Consider the following 20556-nt stretch of genomic DNA (forward strand, 5'->3'; position numbering starts at 1 on the left):
AAAAAAAAAAAAAAAAAAAAAAAAAGATGTTTTTACCATTTGGTATTTGCATCATGTGTACAACTGGTTGGAAAGAGGCACAGGAAAGAGTGTATGTCTCTTTGGTGGCAGCAGCCTTGGCCGACTGCTTCTTGAAGGACTCAGGCAGGCCACTCTTGAGAAAGTCTCTGCGAGCCTTGAACTGCTCATCATCTTGGCAGTTTTCAGAGCCCTCGTGGCTGCTGTCATCAAAGATGGAAATCACAGGAGGTGCCTTGCGGGCATTCTTCTCCTGGCCCGGCAAAGTGCCCTTGGAGTCTTTCGGGAAGACAATATAGAACCATTCAGTTGCTGAAAGAGCTTGAAACAAATGGATGGATATTAAAAGTGGGAAGCACTACCTGGGGGAGCTTTAGTGGCTTTTCCCAGTACATCATTTAGATTGCGTAGAGATGTCTTAGTTGTACTTTTTTGTGGTCCCATCTGAGGTGAAACAGTTTGGGCGTCATCCAGGCAGATGACAAAATTCTGAAATCAAACACCAAGTTAAAGTACAATAGGGCTTTACCATTTCATTTTCATCCTTTGTGTGAAAACATCACACCACAAAAGGATCTTTTGTCTTTAACGAATTACACTGCTATTACAGGACAGGTGGACGTGGACCACAGAGCACTTGAAGGCTGCCTCAAAATAATCTAGGAGTGTCTCAAACAAAAAAAAACCTCTTAACTTAAGGTACGTTTCCTGATATGATTGATGACTACAAGACTGTGTACTTTTTACCTTACAAATTGGTAAAACGCACCTCATCTTCACAATAACTCTTGGATATAGAAGCCTCAGTCCTTGATGAACGCCTTAAGGTATTCTTCTCAACAACATCTTTCTTCGTCTGTTGAACAGCTTTCGCCTTCGCCACCAATTTCTTCGCCTTTTTCTGTTTTTTGGAGTTGTCCGATGTCTTGAAACAAACAAACAAGGGCATGGGTGTACATCTTTTCGGCACCATTTAGTTGATTTAAAAACAGCTGAATTATTACCTATTATATAAGAAATATCTTACTCACATGACAGGCCAAAGAAGGATTTTTGCCACCTCCAGATTCATTTCGATGAACTCTCCTCAATTTTATCCTGAACATATTGATGAGTCAATCAACCATCATAAGGTAATTGATGATCAAGCATTCGAAATGCTAACACTTATCATGTATTACCTGATTGGACTCTCTTTAGCGTCAGGTGGGCAGAGCATCTCTGCTACGTAGACTCCATATTTGGACTTGCGTATTTTAGGGGATGATCCTTTCACCGAGGTCTCTGCGCAATCCTTCAAGCTATCCACTTTGCTAACGGCAGATGTTTCTGAAGTTTGAGGGGCTGGCCTAACAACAGCCTCTCTTCGAGACCTCCTCACAACTGGGCGAGAGGGATTTAAGGAAGCATCGGGCTCCTCTTTGTCATCAGATTCAGTAGGCAAGGTGTCCTCAGGGATCTTTGATGAGGTCGTGACTCTTTCTGCTGTTTTCATACATTTTCTTTGTGGTTTGGTGTTTGTCATCGTTTTATTTTCCTGAAAGTCATTTTCCTCTGCATCCTTCTCTGCGGGTTGTTTTTGCTTGGCCTGGTTCTTGCCCAGCTTTGCTTTGGACCCATCCAGGCTGGGTTGTTTGAAGGCCGCCATGAATTGTCTTCTCTCTATGTCATGGCACTTGGGTGTGGATTCACTCTCAATCACAGCCAAGTCAAGATCCTCCTCTTCAAGTACCACGTTGGATTTCCGTTTCGCTGTGACAGGCTCCATGTGAGAAGGTGATTCTGTCTTTGCAAGACTTCTCGCACCCTTTCTCCAGTTCATTAGCAAATTTCGACTTGCCACAGGTTTTCCCGCTTCCTGCTTTGGTGAGATGGTGTGCATTTGAGCCTGAATGGTGATGGTTCGGGGTGAGACTTGGACAGAGACCTCTGTGGATGCTATGGAATTAGAGGTGTCCAACTGGTAAGTGTCCAATTCATCTGCCTCTCGAGGTATCTTATTCCCTTCACATTGCACAGCAGTCGTCTTTTCTTCACCCTTGACCTCGCTTTGACTGCGCACAAAATCCTCAAAGGAGATCCTTACCGTGTTGCTCTTCAACTCAGAGCCGCCAGTAATCTCCATGTGGACAGCACAGGAATTTTCTGCACCTTCCTGCTCAGATTCAGAATAGTTTTCCTCCTTTTGTTTAGTCGTCCTTGAAGTGCATACAGCTTTTGTTTTAACAGGTTTCCCCTTGTCTTTTACACGCGCAACCGTAGATGAGGCGCAATTGGTTGACACATCTCGTTCAGGCTGGTCACCCTTCCCACATTTAGAGGCATTTTTGTGACATTCATCATTTTGAGCCTGTTTAACAGGCTGACAGGTGTTGCTCTCCATTGATCGATTAGAGATATAAGCATCTGCACTAATCTGAGCCAGCAGAGCATCTGTGTGATTGCTAACAGCACAGCCACTATGGCAATCTGGCGCCAAGTTCGATCCCTCCACAATAGAGCAGTTTGCCTCATCATCTGAGATACCAGTTCCATGATCCACAACTTTACTTACAGCTTTAGTTGTCTTTCTCTTCCGTTTAACAGACTGCTGCTTGTCCGCTACCTCTAGGTTGATGTGTTTTTCTGAAGACCTCTGACCAATTTCTTTGATGGTTTGTGATGGACTGGATTTTACTTTGGAGGTCAGAGGCCCACGGTTGAAGTAGTCCATGATGTTATTGGAGCGCGGGGGTGAGAACGGTTTCTCCACAGCTTTGGCCACAGGAGAGAAGTAGCTGGTGATTGTCTTGACAACAGCACTGCCGCCATCAGTGCTCGATTTATTGCAAGGCTGTAAACATAACGGGGCAGGAAAGTTATTCACATATGTGACACACAACGTAACAGCCATTACATGCAACATGTTGTTTGAGTAGAAAAATACCTGTGTGTCAAAATCCTCTATGACAGATGCCATTGCCACTACACCAGCCATACTTTATAGGGACCTGAGACAAAAAGACAAACAAACAAAAAAACAATCACAATAAGATGATAGTAAAATTCCTTCAACTAAAACGATATTTACCTGTCAGTTTATAGAAATGGCATTTGTGAACAAGCAATTTGCTAAATAATCAATGTGACAGCATTCAGCATCTCTGGACATGAACACTGTCATGGCAGACATAGAACTCAGAACAAATTCAGAATCAACAATGCCAAATTGACATAAAATGTAATGTTACTCGTTCATGGCCACCGTAAATACTGGAGATTAGTTTCCTATCAGCGGGAGTTGAAAACACTAACGTCAATGTGAAACGCTACAGGTAAATAATCACCTGATAACAACACATTATTGTCAACATGGAGCCTTGTAGGGTAACATTTGCGGTCCTTGTCAAAGATGAAGTACTGGTAATATTATTGCCAAAACACTTACCGAAAACAGTAACACTCCAGCAACCACAGCGACCTCGTTTCCTGTTTACGTTTCGTGTCGACAGCAAAATAAATGTCCACAATCAGAGACGGACATCTATTTGTTGCTAGCATAAACGTAATATACTTTAGAAAACAACAAGCTAGCAAAACACGACGGCTTCAAGAAACTTTGCCCCCCAACAGTTTCCACAGCTGGTCCGCACATTCTGCTAGCGTCACCTTCAGATGTAAAAACGCGAAGTGTAAATGTTAAATTTGTGTTTTTCAAAACGTCAGTCGAAAAAACATTATTCTGTACGAGCGTTTCAAAAACGCGCCAGAGAAGCAAGAGCGCCAAACTACGTAATGTGTCGGGTCAAGGATTCCACCAATCAGCTGAGAGAGTAGATTTTCGTCATGACTCGTCGTCGCATGACCAAACTAAAGATGGCGCCCGCCCCAGTGACATATTTATTTTAGTAAAATGACAGCAAGAGCGGCAATTGGCAGGTTAACACTTGAGCCTTACAGCATAGAGGCCATGGCTCCGATTCTTTTCTATTTTTTTTTTAATTTGTAGTTTCTGTGCATGTGCATTGCTCTCAATGCTGCAAAAAAAGTAACGCAGGATGTCGCAGCTGCAAGTCTGACACGCACAGATTTCCAAGAATACGGACTGTTAAATTGTATTTGAATTTACTGCGAATTCAGAATGTGTTCACCTTGTGAACGCTTGAGAAAATGGGAGAACAAATGCAATTTTAAAAAGTCTTTAATTAATATACTGTATTTAAAATTAAACATCTGAATTGCATTCTACCACCTCCAAAGGCACAGTCATACTTAAAGTAGACCAAATCCATAAAACACTGCCACTGAACATCTTTAGTTTACTAACTTTGTATTTTCATAAGAAACAATGCACTTTAAAAAAGACTAAACATTTTACTCAACAATGACATTTTTTTAATCATCTAAACACTGGCGTGATATGTAATCAGCCGGGGTATAGAATTGGGACTCCCTAAAAATAATAGATGTGCTGGTTTGAGGCTTCAAACGGCCCTGAAAAACAAATAGGCCTACCTTGTAGTGATTAAAGAGTCAACGTAAACACAACACTAGCATCGTTACTGACAGTGTTTAGAAAGATGGGTTGATGACGCAAAAGTAAGCAGGAATGCAATGATGTGGTAGAGGGCAGAGCAGAATAGCATCACAGCGCACTTTAAAACCGCAGGGGTGTGATCTTCATTTAAACTGTGTCACACATTGTACCTCACTTTTCAACACGCAATGCAGAAAAAAACGATCTGAAGAGAATTGTGTCAGACTTGTATGATAAGACAAGATGTGCAAAGAGGCTCGGTCTTAGCCTATGTGTGGATAAGTCTTCAGATATGAGATGGGGATCGGTAACAATACAACCACAAAATAAAATAAAACAAAAAAAAATTCATACAAGGGTTTTCTACAATGTGTGACATCACAGCACCTTACACTGCACAACAGGTTCACTTAGTGACAATAAAATGCAAAAGAATGGAAAATTAAAAGTGGAATATGTCACTGTTCTTACTCAGGCGCGGAAAAATCCTTTCACACAAGGATAAAAGAAAACAGGTTTGGCACAGAGAGAAAAAAGATCATGAAATGTGAGGACAAAATTACTTCCCAGAAGAAAATGAGGGCACAATAATGGCTTAAATTAAAACACAGATGAAGCACTTGAAACAAAGTCATGTGACACACACTCAAGATTTTTGCAGCAACACAGGAGAGTCCTTATTCCACAGCTGTGGCTTTATCTGTACAGGTGAGTAGCAGCTGTGACAGGCACTCCTAGAACACACCAATGTCTCTTTACAGGCAGTGAATTGAACACGTCTCTCGTGGGAAAATGAAAGGACTTAGGAATCGCCTGTGGGTGAACAACGTGCCGTGACTCACAAACACACAATCAGACCAACACACTTTAACATGATTTCCGTGTACATTCAAACACACTGAGACGACAGTGGACTCTCTCTCTCACACACACACACACACACACACACACACACACACACACACACACACACACACACACACACACACACACACACACAAGAATCACACTAAACATCTCCACAATTTTGAATTTCCTGTTAAAAAAAACAAAAAAACAACAACAATTGGCAGACATTTAAAAGCTCAAGGTCCAGTTATACACACTTTAGGTTCAGTGATTTTTTTCAATTGAGCAGTCACATTTTGTGGAAAAAAAATGTCACTAGTTTCACAGACAGGAGAGAGACACAGGCTCTTAAGTGCCAATGCAGTGACTGGGCAAAATGTCTTCTTAAAAGATCTACACAAATCAAGGTCAAAATGCACATTGCATCTTTTTGTTTTGGGGGGGATCCGTTTCTTACACTAATGTGTAAATTTAATCCATCAAACAAGTGTGTGTGTGTGGGTGTGTGTGTGCATTGACCAGCAAGAAACAAATAGTAAGCGGGACAGACTGCAGCAAAAGTGTGCACAACATTTACAATAGCTGATGTATATAAACATGTCTTCTAGTGGTATAACGCTGTTTAGTTGTCAGCCGGTCCGGTAGTGAAGAGGACCCGCTGGTCTGTTCTGGCCAGCTTGGCAGGAGGCTCCAGAGATTCGTCTCCTAACACGACGGCATCTGACGGCAGGGACAGCTCCTGGCTTTCCTCATCGCTTTCCTCCTCCTCTTCCTCTTCTTCTTCTGAACCACACACATTTTAAAGAGTTTCTTAGGACATGCGTGAGACGCAGCTGGAATGAGATCTGAGCGCGATTACCTTTGTCACCATCCAGCATGATTAGACCTCGTCCTAAACTGGCAAACTAAGCACAAGATGAAAGATTTCTTATAATGACTGCGTGTATGATTATTTGTTGTGTTTATCCGTGTGTGTGTGTGTGTGTGTGTGTGTGTGTGTGTGTGTGTGTGTGTCCATGACGGCAATGGGGGTCTCTCCTTTAGCCTGGGCTACTCGATGCTCTATCAGGTAGTACATGTACTCGTCATACAGAAGGCGAATCAGGTGAAAGGAGCCAAAACTGGCTGCACTCCGCAGGGTAAGGTCCCGAATCACCATGGAACTGGAGAACAGAGAAGAGTACTTTAGGCCACGTGGCAAATTCAATATGCGCACGCGTCCTTTCTACTGTGCCACACCTGTAAAAGGACCATTTGAGCAGGAACAGCTTGGCAGCCTTCTGGAAGGTAGGACTGTGTTGGTGGGGTTTCAACACCTGGGAAACCACACCATCCAACCAGGCAGCCCACTGTTCCAAGGAATTCTGCTGCTGGAGGGTCATCTTAAAGTCCTGCTCCAGGCGTTGCACGACGCGGTCTTCACAGCGGCACACCCATGAGGCTTGCTCCTGCGCGGAGTGAACAGGACGAGGTCAGTACAGCATTTGATGGTCTGACCTAATGCAACGTTCGCAGCAATAAGAAAGGGCGTTCACCTGAACGTTAGCAAAGTCAACACGGTTGAGGTCAGAGAGCATTTGGTTGATCTGGGCAGTGTTTTGGAGGACAGCACGAGCGGCCTGGGCCAGGTGGTTCAGACTGGTGTAGCGCCGCAGGGTCTGGGCAAATGCATTGGCTGATGTTACCTGACAGAACAAGAAAATTACAGAGAAAACATACATTAGTGACACTATTGGTGCACACCGCTGTATAAGAAGCCACTCATCATTTTCGGTTTGAGCCCATTGTCGCTACAAATAGAGCGGTCACGTACCTTGATGCGAACCATTTCCTCGGGAATGTTCATCATTGCGTTGGTCAGCCAGCTTTCCAGGCTTTTGGCAAAGTTCCGAATGGCTTGAGTTAAGGCACCTGAGGGCAGAAGGAAAATGGTATTCTTGTAATAATCGTAAAGCAATCAGTTAAGTGGACTGTTTCTAGATGAAAACCAGATAACTTTGCCAAAATTAAGTTCATTCAAAAAAACAGATTAAAAACACCAAGAGATTCCTTCCCAGTAGTTTCTGTATTTCAGTCACATCGACATTACAAACGAGCTACACAGCCACTCTTCTTCAGATGTCTTACTGGGGATTGGTCTGAGGACATCAGGGATGAGGATCTCCACCAGGCCCTGATAGAGGCTGTTGTCACAGTCACGGCTCCATCGCAGCACCGGGTCATATTTGCACAGCAGCACCAGGCATGACTTCGGGAGACGCTTTTCTGATTCATCGTGCCTGGCAACATACACAGAGCTTAAATTAATATATTTCTAAAAATGTCTTTGTACGTGTTGCACAAATCTTATCATACATACATCTTATCCTGTGTTACCACAATCAGTGGTTGATTTGCATCACCATGAGGTTGATTAATGTGGCTCAATAATCCCTTAAATTACTATTCAGTGTCCTTTTTTTCTACAGTATTTTGTAACAGGTATGCTTCAGAAAGGTGCGGTGTGTGTGTGTGTGTGTGTGTGTGTGTGTGTGTGTGTGTTACCTCTCCCATGACGGCAATGGGGGTCTCTCCTTTAGCCTGGGCTACTCGATGCTCTATCAGGTAGTACATGTACTCGTCATACAGAAGGCGAATCAGGTGAAAGGAGCCAAAACTGGCTGCACTCCGCAGGGTAAGGTCCCGAATCACCATGGAACTGGAGAACAGAGAAGAGTACTTTAGGCCACGTGGCAAATTCAATATGCGCACGCGTCCTTTCTACTGTGCCACACCTGTAAAAGGACCATTTGAGCAGGAACAGCTTGGCAGCCTTCTGGAAGGTAGGACTGTGTTGGTGGGGTTTCAACACCTGGGAAACCACACCATCCAACCAGGCAGCCCACTGTTCCAAGGAATTCTGCTGCTGGAGGGTCATCTTAAAGTCCTGCTCCAGGCGTTGCACGACGCGGTCTTCACAGCGGCACACCCATGAGGCTTGCTCCTGCGCGGAGTGAACAGGACGAGGTCAGTACAGCATTTGATGGTCTGACCCAATGCAACGTTCGCAGCAATAAGAAAGGGCGTTCACCTGAACGTTAGCAAAGTCAACACGGTTGAGGTCAGAGAGCATTTGGTTGATCTGGGCAGTGTTTTGGAGGACAGCACGAGCGGCCTGGGCCAGGTGGTTCAGACTGGTGTAGCGCCGCAGGGTCTGGGCAAATGCATTGGCTGATGTTACCTGACAGAACAAGAAAATTACAGAGAAAACATACATTAGTGACACTATTGGTGCACACCGCTGTATAAGAAGCCACTCATCATTTTCGGTTTGAGCCCATTGTCGCTACAAATAGAGCGGTCACGTACCTTGATGCGAACCATTTCCTCGGGAATGTTCATCATTGCGTTGGTCAGCCAGCTTTCCAGGCTTTTGGCAAAGTTCCGAATGGCTTGAGTTAAGGCACCTGAGGGCAGAAGGAAAATGGTATTCTTGTAATAATCGTAAAGCAATCAGTTAAGTGGACTGTTTCTAGATGAAAACCAGATAACTTTGCCAAAATTAAGTTCATTCAAAAAAACAGATTAAAAACACCAAGAGATTCCTTCCCAGTGGTTTCTGTATTTCAGTCACATCGACATTACAAACTAGCTGCACAGCCACTCTTCTTCAGATGTCTTACTGGGGATTGGTCTGAGGACATCAGGGATGAGGATCTCCACCAGGCCCTGATAGAGGCTGTTGTCACAGTCACGGCTCCATCGCAGCACCGGGTCATATTTGCACAGCAGCACCAGGCATGACTTCGGGAGACGCTTTTCTGATTCATCGTGCCTGGCAACATACACAGAGCTTAAATTAATATATTTCTAAAAATGTCTTTGTACGTGTTGCACAAATCTTATCATACATACATCTTATCCTGTGTTACCACAATCAGTGGTTGATTTGCATCACCATGAGGTTGATTAATGTGGCTCAATAATCCCTTAAATTACTATTCAGTGTCCTTTTTTTCTACAGTATTTTGTAACAGGTATGCTTCAGAAAGGTGCGATGCTATCAGCAAGGGAATGATATGCTGATAAAAACCGCAAAGCCTAAATGTTCAAATGCTGATATGTCCTCATGTAATCAGTTTGGGAGGAATCTGGACCACTCACACAGCCAGTGTGGCATCTCCAGCCTGACTCTGACTGAACCTCCAGAAGCTTTTCCAAAGGGTCTCCACTAGGGTAAATTGAAGATTGACCATCACGTCCAGTATGGCCTGACGTGAGAAAAGAAAAATGAATCATACCACAGCTTAGCAGTACACTAAAGAACTTAAAATTGTCTGTCCATTTGCAGTTCACGTTCATGCCTTGTCTTCTACATAATGTTCTGAAATTATTTAATCTGTTGGAACCAGTTCAGCTCATTCCTCTCACTTGATTACCTCACAGTGTTCTCTATAGAGCAGCTGAAAGCTCTTTATGTGATCCAGTTCGATACCCTCGGGCGGGGACTTCCCCTGGAGGTCAATATCTGGGAACTCGGGAAGTGTTCTGGTTGCATCTGACCAATAGGACACATGGCAGGAAAACTCAATTACAAAGGTCATTAAAGAAAGGTGATTTGCCATCACAGTTATATGATAAGAAGGCCTCTGTTTACTGCCACCCAAACTAAATAACTAACCGAGGAACTGCTGGTACTGCTGAACCTGGGTGCTGATGTCCACCTGTCCAGAACCTTGCTGCTGAAGTTGCTGCTGTCCCGCTCCCGAAGCTGTCCCATTGGTCATTCCCTCCACTTTATGCACAGGCTTCAACCTGATTGAACAAGAAGAAAGTACACGAGACAATAAAAGCACAATCACCATGATTGAAACCTGGAAACGTTGGAAATAAATGTCACTGAAATGTCTCCAGCAATGTGATGCGTGTACCTCTGCTTTTGAGAGAAGGGCTGTTGCCTCATAGCCAGATGTTGCTGATCTTCCATTAGGCGGAGAAGAGAAGAGCCCGCCTTGATTCTTAGACCATAGTAGTGATATTTTGAATTGCCCCTGTCAGGTACATGAAAACGTCATCAATTTCACAAATTCAATCTCGATTGGAAAAAAACAAACTGACCAGGAGAGGGGGCAATATAACTTCGCTGCCTAAAACAACCTCTTTACAATACAGAATAACTGCATATTTCATGGAAGATGAACACATGAATTTACAGAGTCTCTCCTCTGGTGTCAAACTCTGTGGTTTCATCACAGCCCACATTCCCTCCCACACAAAGAATCATTTCCAAGGCTTTAAGATTTTTGCACACAGTTTATCTCCTCGAGATGGATGCCACAGTATTGAAAAAAAAACCCCAACAATCCAGGCACTACTTGAGATCGTATCTGCATCAACATTTAATCCAAACAAGTTGTCTGTAGAGATGAATAGTGTGTCACGCGGCTCTTTACTGATGTTCATCAGTGTTTTGAAGAGAGGGAGTGGGTTAGTCTCTGCCACTGTCTCAGGTAAGTGTTTTCTCATATCAGAAAATGAACAGACACTAAATATGTGACGGTAAATTAGAATCAGGCAGCCTGTTGCAAGTCATCTGTTGTGCCTGAAACGGCTATAAATGGTTCTACATGTGCCTGAGGTCTATGACACATCTTACCGTGTGCCAAGGCGTCGTGTACGTAGTCCCATGAAAACAGATCGAATGAGTTTCCCGAAAGAGGCGGCATTCACAGGCTCAAGTTTCTGCTCCTGGCAATGCAGCAGATAGTGGCAGTAGAGGGTCGAGCGTGGCAGACTGACTCCTTCGGCAGTTTCGTAGTTGTCCAGCAACCACTGTACCTGACCGGCAGGCAAGGGAAATGCAGGCGACTGATGCAATTAGCAACGATAAACCAGTCAAACATCCAGAACACAATTTAACAAACATGCACATATGGTACTTCTCACAGAAAGTTAGATTGGGCTTTTGGGTGAAGGTCAAATAAAGTTCACCTTCAAAGGCTAAAGTGTATTTTGGGTTCATCCCGGAATCACTCAAAAGCCCGTTATCCCTTGCTTTTGGTAAGTAGTGCACATGCATGTTTTTCAAATACACACTGCATGCACATGTATTTCCTATTCAATATATAGACACAAAACGGTAAAGGTTTGCAAATCATTTTGAAATGAGAACACAAATACCTTTGTGTGCGTGCCGTGGCTTACAACATTGGTATGCAATGAATTAATGACCTGGAAAACTGATGGAATGTCTGCCAGACATAAGTTGGGCATCGTTATCGTATGGAATTCTAAAATGACTGGGAATGGCAAATAGAGTTTGGGGCATTTCAGGCAAATCAAGGGTGCCCCTGTACATGCACTGCAATGGTATGAAAGCAATGGGGTCATGATTTGTTGTTTTTTTTTTTGTTTGTTTTCTTTGAGCTGGAAATCACAGTTAAAAATATGGTACGCTTCAACAGCCTCAAATGGGTTCAACGACAAAAAGATTGTATTGCACGGGGTTGGATTACAATGCTCCGCATTTTTAATTGTGCTTTCCACTTGACGGCGTTCAGTGCATGGCACCAAAGGGTTGTGCAGATGAAAACAGAATGAAAAGAAATTCCTTCGCTTGGAGCCTCTGCATACCTTCTTGTCTGCCGACGGCACGCTACTCTCCTCGCCCTCCGTTATACTCACAGTGGCTGGGGAGGCGCGGGCGGTGTGGGCGTAGCTCTGACTGTTGCCGCTTGAGCCGCCGCTGCTACTGCTGCTGCTGCTGCCCAACATGTAACCCCCCTGGATCACATAACTTCCCGTGGCACCACCATTAGTGCCTGCCCCATCCCCTGACCCATTTGTGGTACCACCTGTGGAGACCACCGTAGTCCCTCCCCCTGTTGCACTGCTAGGCTGAGCCACAAACATGGACACGGCTCCTGTTGTGCCAGTGGTCACGGAGACAGTTAGAGGCGTACCAGGGGTGGAAGCCTGAGTGCCTGAGGTCGCCTGACCTTCATAATACTGGCCAGCAGTGGTCTGGGTGTACAGGGCTGTGTCAGTATAAGGGAAGGTGCCGGAACGACTGGATGGGAGATTAAAAAGAAATGTTAGATCCTTGAGAAGTGAAAGTGGGAAAATAAAAAGTTTGTTTGCCAATGTTAGATAGGAAATGATTCTAACATCGTGCTGGTGGTGTAGTTGGTATCTCCTCCTTCCACATACTGCACCTGATTGGTGTACACATGTTGCACCTGCACTGGTGCAAGCTGCTGTTGGACCTATGGGAACACAAATGAACATATACAACCCCTATGAGATCTCAAAAAGTTTTACATAGGGCCCGACCAATTAATCGGCCAGTCAAATTCATCGACAAAATCATAAAAATTTAAATATTCTGCCTGTAATTCGTATATTTATTTTTGTAACAATTAAAGGTCTGTAACTAATCGGTTATCGGAATTTCATTCTGGTATTTCCGTTCATTTCACTGGAGAAAGAAGAAGTGTTCTAAGTTACGAGCATGTGGGTGGGACAAATTGGTCTCTCAAGGCACCACTGCACTGTATTTTAAAATAGTCACTAACTTATGAACACTTTTAACTCCGTAGCTGCTATCTCCCTTGTGTCTCTGACCTACTTGGTTGTAGCTGGTATCAGCAGGCAGCTGGTGAGTCTTTCTCCATGTGCATAGAGAACCAGTAGAATGGCTGCTGATAATGAATGTTGTCCACTGGGATCTAGATGAGTTTGCCAGTCTGCAGTCTGCTCTGGGGCCTAAGCGCAGTCCTACACTGCGTGATGCCTTTCTTCCATAGATACTGCTCTCTGACTAATGCTGTCACTCCACTGCTAAAAAGGAGCTACATGCCACCACATAGATGATGTGGATCATACTTTTCAATTGAATATCAAGTTTCAGAAGTTATAAAGAAGACCCTACCTCTGGGCTGATGTGGACTGGCTGTAGACTGGTGACATTGAGCTGTGTGCCCGGCTCAGTCTTGGCTATCTGTGAGGTGGCCTGGACCACTGACCTCTGTGCAAACAAAGATATGACGAGCTTTAGGTGTTGCAAGGGAAAACATACAATGGTGTTTTGCACAAATGGCCTGTTCACCTGCTGGGCTGTTTGGACTTGCTGAACGACCTGCGTGGGAACTCCGGTCTGCACGACGGCTGGAGGGGAACTGGAGTCGGATACACTGTCGTTTGAGTGAAGGGAACCCTCTGCTAGACAATTAAAAAGTATGAGATGGCAACAAGATGATGTTCATATGCAATTGCAACTGCCATTGGCCACTTGTGCGTTGTACCATTCCTGCATTTCCTAGTCTGTTTTTTGGAATGGTAATTGATTCTCAATACTGGAAGCTATTTTTTATAATCAAGCTGGTACACAGTTTGATTCATGTTTCCTCACTGAAGTAATGTCTGGTGTGTTTTTTATTGTTACTTTCCATATTTGCAGAGCCCAGAATCGAACCCTCGACCTCTGTAGTGTGAGGCGGATGTGCTAACCAACCGTCCACCGTGCCTCCATGTAAACTTGTATTATGCATTTAATATGTTTGTTGATGTTGACGTACAGGGCTAAAAGGTGTGGCACATTACCTGTAACTGTAACAACGATGTACTGAGGAGCACTTTGGCCATTTCCAGATTGTGTGGGGGAGCCTTGGATTTCAGCTGTTACATAATGTGTTTGTGCAGGCTGAGTCTGAGCAGCAGACTGGGTTTGACTGCCAGCAGTGGGCTTCTGAGTGCTGATGGAAGTGGCTTGTTCAATGGGTGCAGTCTGGGCTGTCGGGGTGACAACAGTAGGGGGAACCACAGTGGTCTGAATCTCAGCCAGGAACTGAGGGGTCGTTGCTGATGTGGAGCTTGCATCGGGCTGTCCAGAAGTGACAACAGTCCCTTGGGATGGGGCTGTTGGCTGGATTTCGCCGACATAGCCCGAGGTGGCCATTACACTGGCTGGGTAATTACCCTGGAAGCAGGAAACAACTACATCTAAATAACTTAGGGACATGTGCTGGCTGTTTGGAGTTAAATTTTGCATGAACAAGACAGTGTGTATGCTGAACACAGCCAACTCGAAGCCTCTTTTCCTTTTAGTAGCATCAAGTAATCAATAATTAAGTAATGTAGACGAGAGTGCAGTTTGTCAAATCCAAAGGAACCAATAAGCAATGACAACCTGTTATGATGTCATTCCCTTCCCACATAAAGTCCCTTGAGATCAGGCATTCAAAATAAAAGTTTGAGACAGTTGGAGTAGTTTCCCCATTTGTTCCCTGGGATGCAATTATGGTTGTGAAATACTGCTGACCAATTAATGCTACAGCTAATGTGGAAGCCACCCGAGGCGGCACATCAGTAGTGTCTTATTACCTGTAATGTGATCACACTGCCTCTTAACTGTGGTACACGGTAGGAAATAAATATGATGCACTGCTAAATACTGTGCTTTTGTGTTAGAAAAAAAACCCTCATTGAACAATATATGGACGTCCGATAAAGTGGGCCCAAAAGTGGATTTGAAACTCCCCAAAACAGGCCACTGTTTGAGAATCAAGAACAAGAACCACAACGTTAGCATTTCCAGACAAACGATAGCATTGTCTCTTCCGTCAAATGTTATTCGGAAAAATGACTCCATCTTATTGTGTGATATTATAACGAAGCATCCAGCCAGTACACGCTTGCTTTTGCCACGCCTCTTCAAGCGTCAATGTCCGACACATGCCCTAGCTACTCCCTCTCTTGACTATTACGACTATCTAAAGGAAAGACAGCACGGCCGTTTCCCTATTAAAACACTATCACGTTTATTGTTAAGGCATTCTTCGAATCTTGGCCAACCTAAATCGGCATCTCTTTGTGTATCGAACGGTACGTGTGTGGAGACGCTGTTGAATCGCGTTGTAGGAAAAGGACGACGAAAACAGTGGCATACTGCACGGCTAACTAGGAACTCGTAACTACAACTCAGTGGGGGGGTTAAAACAACACGAGCCAGATGTTTCGTGACTCTACTGACGCCAAATATCTCTGCAACAGTGCTCCCGAGCGCCTCAACAACCGCCATTTTGTAACTGTTACCTTTCGCTTTTGACATCGCCATAACAACGGCCCGCAGCATCCGCGGCTGCGTCGTCACGGCAGGCAGACTGACAAGCCAGAGACGAGTGGGCGCAAATGGCCACACTCTGGAAAGCCACGCGACACATTATCGCCATTACGGCTAGTTTGCAGAGTAATATTAGAATCCAGCTGCCTGACATAAACAAGGGTTAAAAAAAAGCTCGCTACATTTCATCCTGTAATGGGGGTAAAATATTCCATGTGCGCCACGGGCTTCACCTGTGATTCCACGTATGTAATTCCCGGCGTTAAAAGCTCTTCTTTTAAATTTATGGCCGATTCAGTCGTTGTTGTTGTTGATTCTCGTTGCCGGGTTCTTGTCGCCAGGGCTACCGTGGCTATGGCGCTTCGTCTTCACCAGGGCAACTGTTGCTACCCACCCCGCTCCCTTTCCTCCCCCCCATGTGCGGCTCTGATTGGCTGGCTCCGACCAAATTCTCTTAAAGTGAGAGTACTAGCACATTTTTTACGACAAAGCCCCACACGCCCATTTTCTGACTGTCCCCAGGCAGATACAAGACGATGCAAGTGATTGATGTGCTTTTTCCGTCCATCCATCCATTTTCTAATCCGCTTTTCCTCACAAGGGTCGCGAGCATGCTGGAGCCTATCCCGGCTGTTTGTGGGCAGTAGCCGGGGTACACCCTGAACTGGTTGCTAGCCAATCCCATTGCACACATAGACAAACAAACAACCGCGCTCACAATCACACCTAGGGACAATTTAGAGTGTTATAATTACCCTGCCATACATGTTTTGGGAATCTGGGAGGAAACCAGAGTACCCAGTGAAAACCCACTCAGATACAGTGAGAACATACAAACTCCACATAGGAAGAGCATAGCTTGATTCGAACCCTGTAACTCTCCACTCTGAGGCCGGTGACCTGGAGCCTCCACCAGGAAATTTTTACGCAAGAAGCGTGTCACACCCTGAGTTGGTTGCCAACAACAAGGCACATACATGTAGGTAAACAACCATTGCCATTTTTACCTACCATTGACTAACTTTGTGTTTTCAATTAACAAAACCTGCATGTTTTTAGGACATGGGAGATAGCGAGAGTACCTGGAGAAAACCCATGCAAAGAGGAGGCTGAACATGCAAACCCTCTACACAAAGGCCGGATACGAGATTCAAACCTCAGAACTGCGAAGTAGATCTACTAACCACAAAGGCACCTTGCATGTGCTAACAGCAGCTCTCTACCTATTTGCCACTCGTTCCAAAAGTCTATATGCACACCAACGGTAGCAAGGAAAACAGCACTGTATTGCAAACCCAAGTGCATTGCACTGCACAGTATTGCAATGAACCTCACTGCTCCCTGCATTTATCAGCTAATGAAATGACCGTGGTTTGTGTATGTCAATATAATGCACTGCATTACATTTGTGGTTTGAATTTGCTAGGAAAGTAAAATCTGGCCACGTCTGGCCCAAAAGTTCTGAGGTGCAGGGTTTGAATCTTCGTTCCAGCCTGACTGTGTGTAGTTTGCATATTTGCTTTGTCCTTGCTTGCATTTGTTTTCTCCTGGTAATGTGGCTTACTCACACATTTCATAAACATGCACATTACGTGAACTGAAAACGAAATTGTCCATCGGTGCACCCACAGTCTGCTGAACGACGCATCAGCTAACCCTAGCAACGACAAGCAGCATAGAAAATGGAAGATCACCTGCCTATTGGACTTGGTCATATTAATTCTAAGCAATATAAACGAGTTGACCTTGCATGACTTTTATGACTCTTTTTAATGAATGTCATGCTTAAAATGCCATTTTGCTTCGTTGCCATTGTCACATTAATTACAAATTCATCATGCCATTGTAATTTTCCAAATGAACGACCTTTGACTAGTGGCTCCACAGATAAAAGGTGTTTTATTTTTGTGTGACTCATAACTAGACTTCCATGTTATCAGACTTTGAAAATGTCAACAGTAATAGCTCTGTTCTCTCCGCTCACCTTTCCGTTAAAGAAATGACGGGGAAAAAGTCATTATCAAGAGCACAGGGTGGTAATGCGGAAGTCATACAAATTGTAATTAGTGATTTAGAATGGCAGAATGAAACAATACTTAGATAATTGTGGTTTTTGGTTAATACGGCTTTAATATACTATTATAGTGATGTTGGTGAGTGTATTTACATTTTCAGGAACATATTTATAGTGATACGTATTTTTAGTTATGTAGGAACAGTATGATATTACTATACAATCAAAAGATTTTGAATTGATTTAATTTATTTACAAATTCCTGAAGTAATCCAACTGCAAGTAGTAATTCAGAAGAAAAAAATAGGATATACACTCACCTGTCATAACATTAGGTCACATTATAAAGAAATTCAACACAAGAGCATCTTTTGAGTGAACATGCGAGAGATTTTTCAAACGGTACCAGAAAAATGCTGTTCTTGTGAAACATGCTCATATTTTGTTTGTCTGCTCGAATCATCTGACTGGTTCACAGAGTTAGTCTCACCATGATCCTTACAATTTACCCACAATTCATGTTGATGACCTCTTTTACATATGAATTTGGGGGACAATAAATTTAACTGAAGCACTTTAGGTGCTTCCGACCTTTGGTCTGCCTTTTATTCTTCATAAAGGTCTCGGACTGTATCTCGCTTTCAAATCTTCTCTTCTCTCAGAGGATGCTGCATACGCAATATGCATGTCCCCCTTCAGGGCTTCAGACTGCTTTATAAACCCCGCTTGGGCCACTCACATAGTTCAAACCTGTTGCTGACGGGGAAGCACAAACCCAATTGCTGCACAACATAAATAATTTCCTCTTGTAACTCTGCTTTTATTTCCTTTGGGGTACTATGTGGAAAGTTATGCTTTTGGCTCTGTGTCTGCTGGCAAATGAAGTTCAGCCGATGGAAAACCCAATTTATGGCGTCAAGCTCTGTGGCCGTGAGTTCATCCGATCAGTCATCTTCACCTGTGGCGGCTCACGATGGAGGCGATCGCTCAAATCATCAGGTGAGATAATACCTTGTCTGTTTTGTAACGGAATTGTTCGGGTTGGGTGTGTATGTGCGTGTATGTGTGTGTGTCTAAAATACTTCTTATATCCAATTTTCGTGACATGACACTTGTAGAATTCCTTTGAAACTCAACTTGTACTCATTTCTCTGCAGCAGAAGATCTATTCAGCTCCCATCAAGAGTCCTCAGAGGAACTGAGTCACAATCCTGTGATGGAGAGTATACTTCATAGAAACAGAGATCTGGATTTCATATCAAGTGAAAACCAAGGCAGAATCTTCAGCCGGCCAACTCGTTCTTTTATCACCGAAGAGATTCTGGAAGCCCTCAGGAAGGCAGATCGCAAGGGCCGGGAAGTTGTGTTGGGTCTTTCAAACGCATGCTGCAAGTGGGGCTGCAGCAAGAGTGAGATCAGTTCCCTTTGCTGAGAAGTGAACACAACAATTGCACACACAGGGATACTTACAGTATGTTTTTGTATACTGGTCATATTAAAACTAAACACACACGTGAATGTATGCACTCATTTTTTTCTTATGAACCTTTGGTAACAATTTGGTCAGAAAACGACATAATACATAAATGCAACCCAGATTCTGTAATAAAAGAATAAATGTTTGAGGAGGAAGAACAAAAAAATCTTATAACTAAAGCTTAAGTTTTAGTTTCTATTCACTTCACGACACGATCACTTCACGACACATTTTTCATGGAAAACGTCTTACTTCCGCATATATCACGTGACGATTGCGTCATAGGAAATGCTGGAAGGGGTGTGGCTAAGAGATTCCGGTCAAAATGTGAGATTGCAAAATGTCAGACATAACGCGTGACGGAAGGCAAATTCATGCACAGTGGGAGTCTCAGTGGAGATGAGGTACGTAATTACTGTATTCAATATCTATTAATAACGTGTGTCCTGTTGTGAGAATGAAGCTTCCAAAGTATAACGTCACCGAACGTCTCAACACAGGAAGTTTAGTTTGTTTGTTTTCATTCTCGACTACGGACATATCAAATAACATGAAAGTATCGTCATTAGGGAATTTCGTCGAATGTACTTCGTAAATATCAAAAGCATCTCACATTGCAGTGAGATTACGTTGTTTTGCCCCTGTGATAAAATCCGCTTCGTCTCATGTCTGTGAGTTGCCAGTGTGCTCGACACATGTATCATTGAAAAACTGGAACCAGTCAAAATGTTGAAAAGGAAATGAATAAAGTTGTGCTTAGTATGCCCATTTAATGGCGTGTGAGCTCTGTTGGAGATTTTTGAGTATTAAAAATGGTTTTATAATTCTGTAACAGTCACATTCTTCCTACCTTGGGCTGTCTAACAATGTGGTTGACCAATTGCTATATAGGATGAAAAGTCCCTTTACAATAAACAAAATAAATGTTAAAAAAAACAAAAAACAACAAAAAAAAAACGAGCAATCAATGATGAGATATGTTAAACACAGTTTTTCAACATCAAACATTTCCAGAATGTGGATTGAAAAGAATGGCCCAATTCCCTGACCACTTAATTTATCAGATATAATATTCCAAAAACTCGTTCTGTGGGGTTATATTAAAGACAGACCTCTTGCATCAAAGAATAATCAAACACATGAATGATCTGAAGCAAAATATCACAGATGCTCGCAAGCCAAGAACTCTTATTACCAACTCGATGTTTGCCATGTAACTAATGGGCATCATCGTGTGGTGTAATAATTGAGGCAACAAACTTGCAATATCTATACCTTATTTTGTCACAATTGTCCATCGATTTGTCTTTTCATTTGCATTTTGAATAAATTAGTGAACTTGTAAAGAACTTATGGACACCCAGTATTATGGACTGAATTACAGGCAGGCCCGTTCATCACACGAAGCTGTATGTTTTTGCAGGCTTGGAAAAAATATTTAACCACAACTAATATGCTTTACCACCATGCACATTTTCAAGGTGTGACAGCACATACCAGATCTGCCCAAGGCCTGAGAAGTCAATGGAAACTCTGGACGTCTAGTTGACATAATACATACTTTTGGCACACACACACACAAC

The 20556-nt window shown here is 43.5% G+C and overlaps 3 protein-coding genes across 8 annotated transcripts in view; 1 reads left to right on the forward strand and 2 right to left on the reverse strand.

The window, feature by feature from the left end:
* The window catches only part of atad5a (ATPase family AAA domain containing 5a), a 9603-nt gene extending 5748 nt beyond the window's left edge, over positions 1-3855 (reverse strand). The window contains exons 1-7 of the mRNA XM_019888717.1: positions 3446-3855; positions 2945-3008; positions 1200-2851; positions 1050-1116; positions 788-943; positions 381-507; positions 37-297 (exon numbers count right to left, since the gene is read on the reverse strand). Of these exons, the coding sequence (XP_019744276.1) occupies positions 37-297; positions 381-507; positions 788-943; positions 1050-1116; positions 1200-2851; positions 2945-2995 (2314 nt within the window). The 5' untranslated portion in view covers positions 2996-3008; positions 3446-3855. The remainder of the gene's footprint in view (positions 1-36; positions 298-380; positions 508-787; positions 944-1049; positions 1117-1199; positions 2852-2944; positions 3009-3445) is intronic.
* Positions 3856-4180: 325 nt separating this feature from the next.
* Positions 4181-15853, reverse strand: rfx1a (regulatory factor X, 1a (influences HLA class II expression)). 6 transcript variants are annotated; one of them, XM_019888726.1, is made up of 18 exons: positions 15716-15853; positions 13964-14339; positions 13470-13582; positions 13293-13388; positions 12530-12627; positions 11996-12431; positions 11019-11200; positions 10294-10413; positions 10044-10177; positions 9802-9920; positions 9527-9633; positions 9046-9197; positions 8732-8829; positions 8454-8603; positions 8158-8366; positions 7928-8081; positions 6243-6288; positions 4181-6166 (listed from the first exon to the last, which is right to left on the reverse strand). In XM_019888726.1, exons 2-18 carry the CDS (start codon positions 14316-14318, stop codon positions 6006-6008), a joined length of 2730 nt encoding a protein of 909 aa, XP_019744285.1. In that variant the 5' UTR covers positions 14319-14339; positions 15716-15853; the 3' UTR covers positions 4181-6005. The 6 variants fall into 6 exon arrangements, with proteins under 6 accessions (XP_019744285.1, XP_019744287.1, XP_019744291.1 ...); XM_019888728.1 differs by having other exon boundaries at positions 13470-13579; positions 15716-15852; XM_019888732.1 differs by having other exon boundaries at positions 11019-11194; positions 12047-12431; positions 15716-15852.
* A 758-nt stretch (positions 15854-16611) lies between these two features.
* On the forward strand, positions 16612-20554 carry rln3a (relaxin 3a). Its single transcript, XM_019888690.1, has 3 exons — positions 16612-18495; positions 18654-19377; positions 20455-20554. Exons 1-2 carry the CDS (start codon positions 18336-18338, stop codon positions 18926-18928), a joined length of 435 nt encoding a protein of 144 aa, XP_019744249.1. The 5' UTR covers positions 16612-18335; the 3' UTR covers positions 18929-19377; positions 20455-20554.
* The last annotated feature ends 2 nt before the right edge of the window (positions 20555-20556 follow it).

The sequence above is a fragment of the Hippocampus comes genome, unplaced genomic scaffold, assembly GCF_001891065.2.
Source record: "Hippocampus comes isolate QL1 unplaced genomic scaffold, H_comes_QL1_v1.1 scaffold427, whole genome shotgun sequence".
In the NCBI taxonomy this organism is placed as follows: domain Eukaryota; kingdom Metazoa; phylum Chordata; class Actinopteri; order Syngnathiformes; family Syngnathidae; genus Hippocampus; species Hippocampus comes.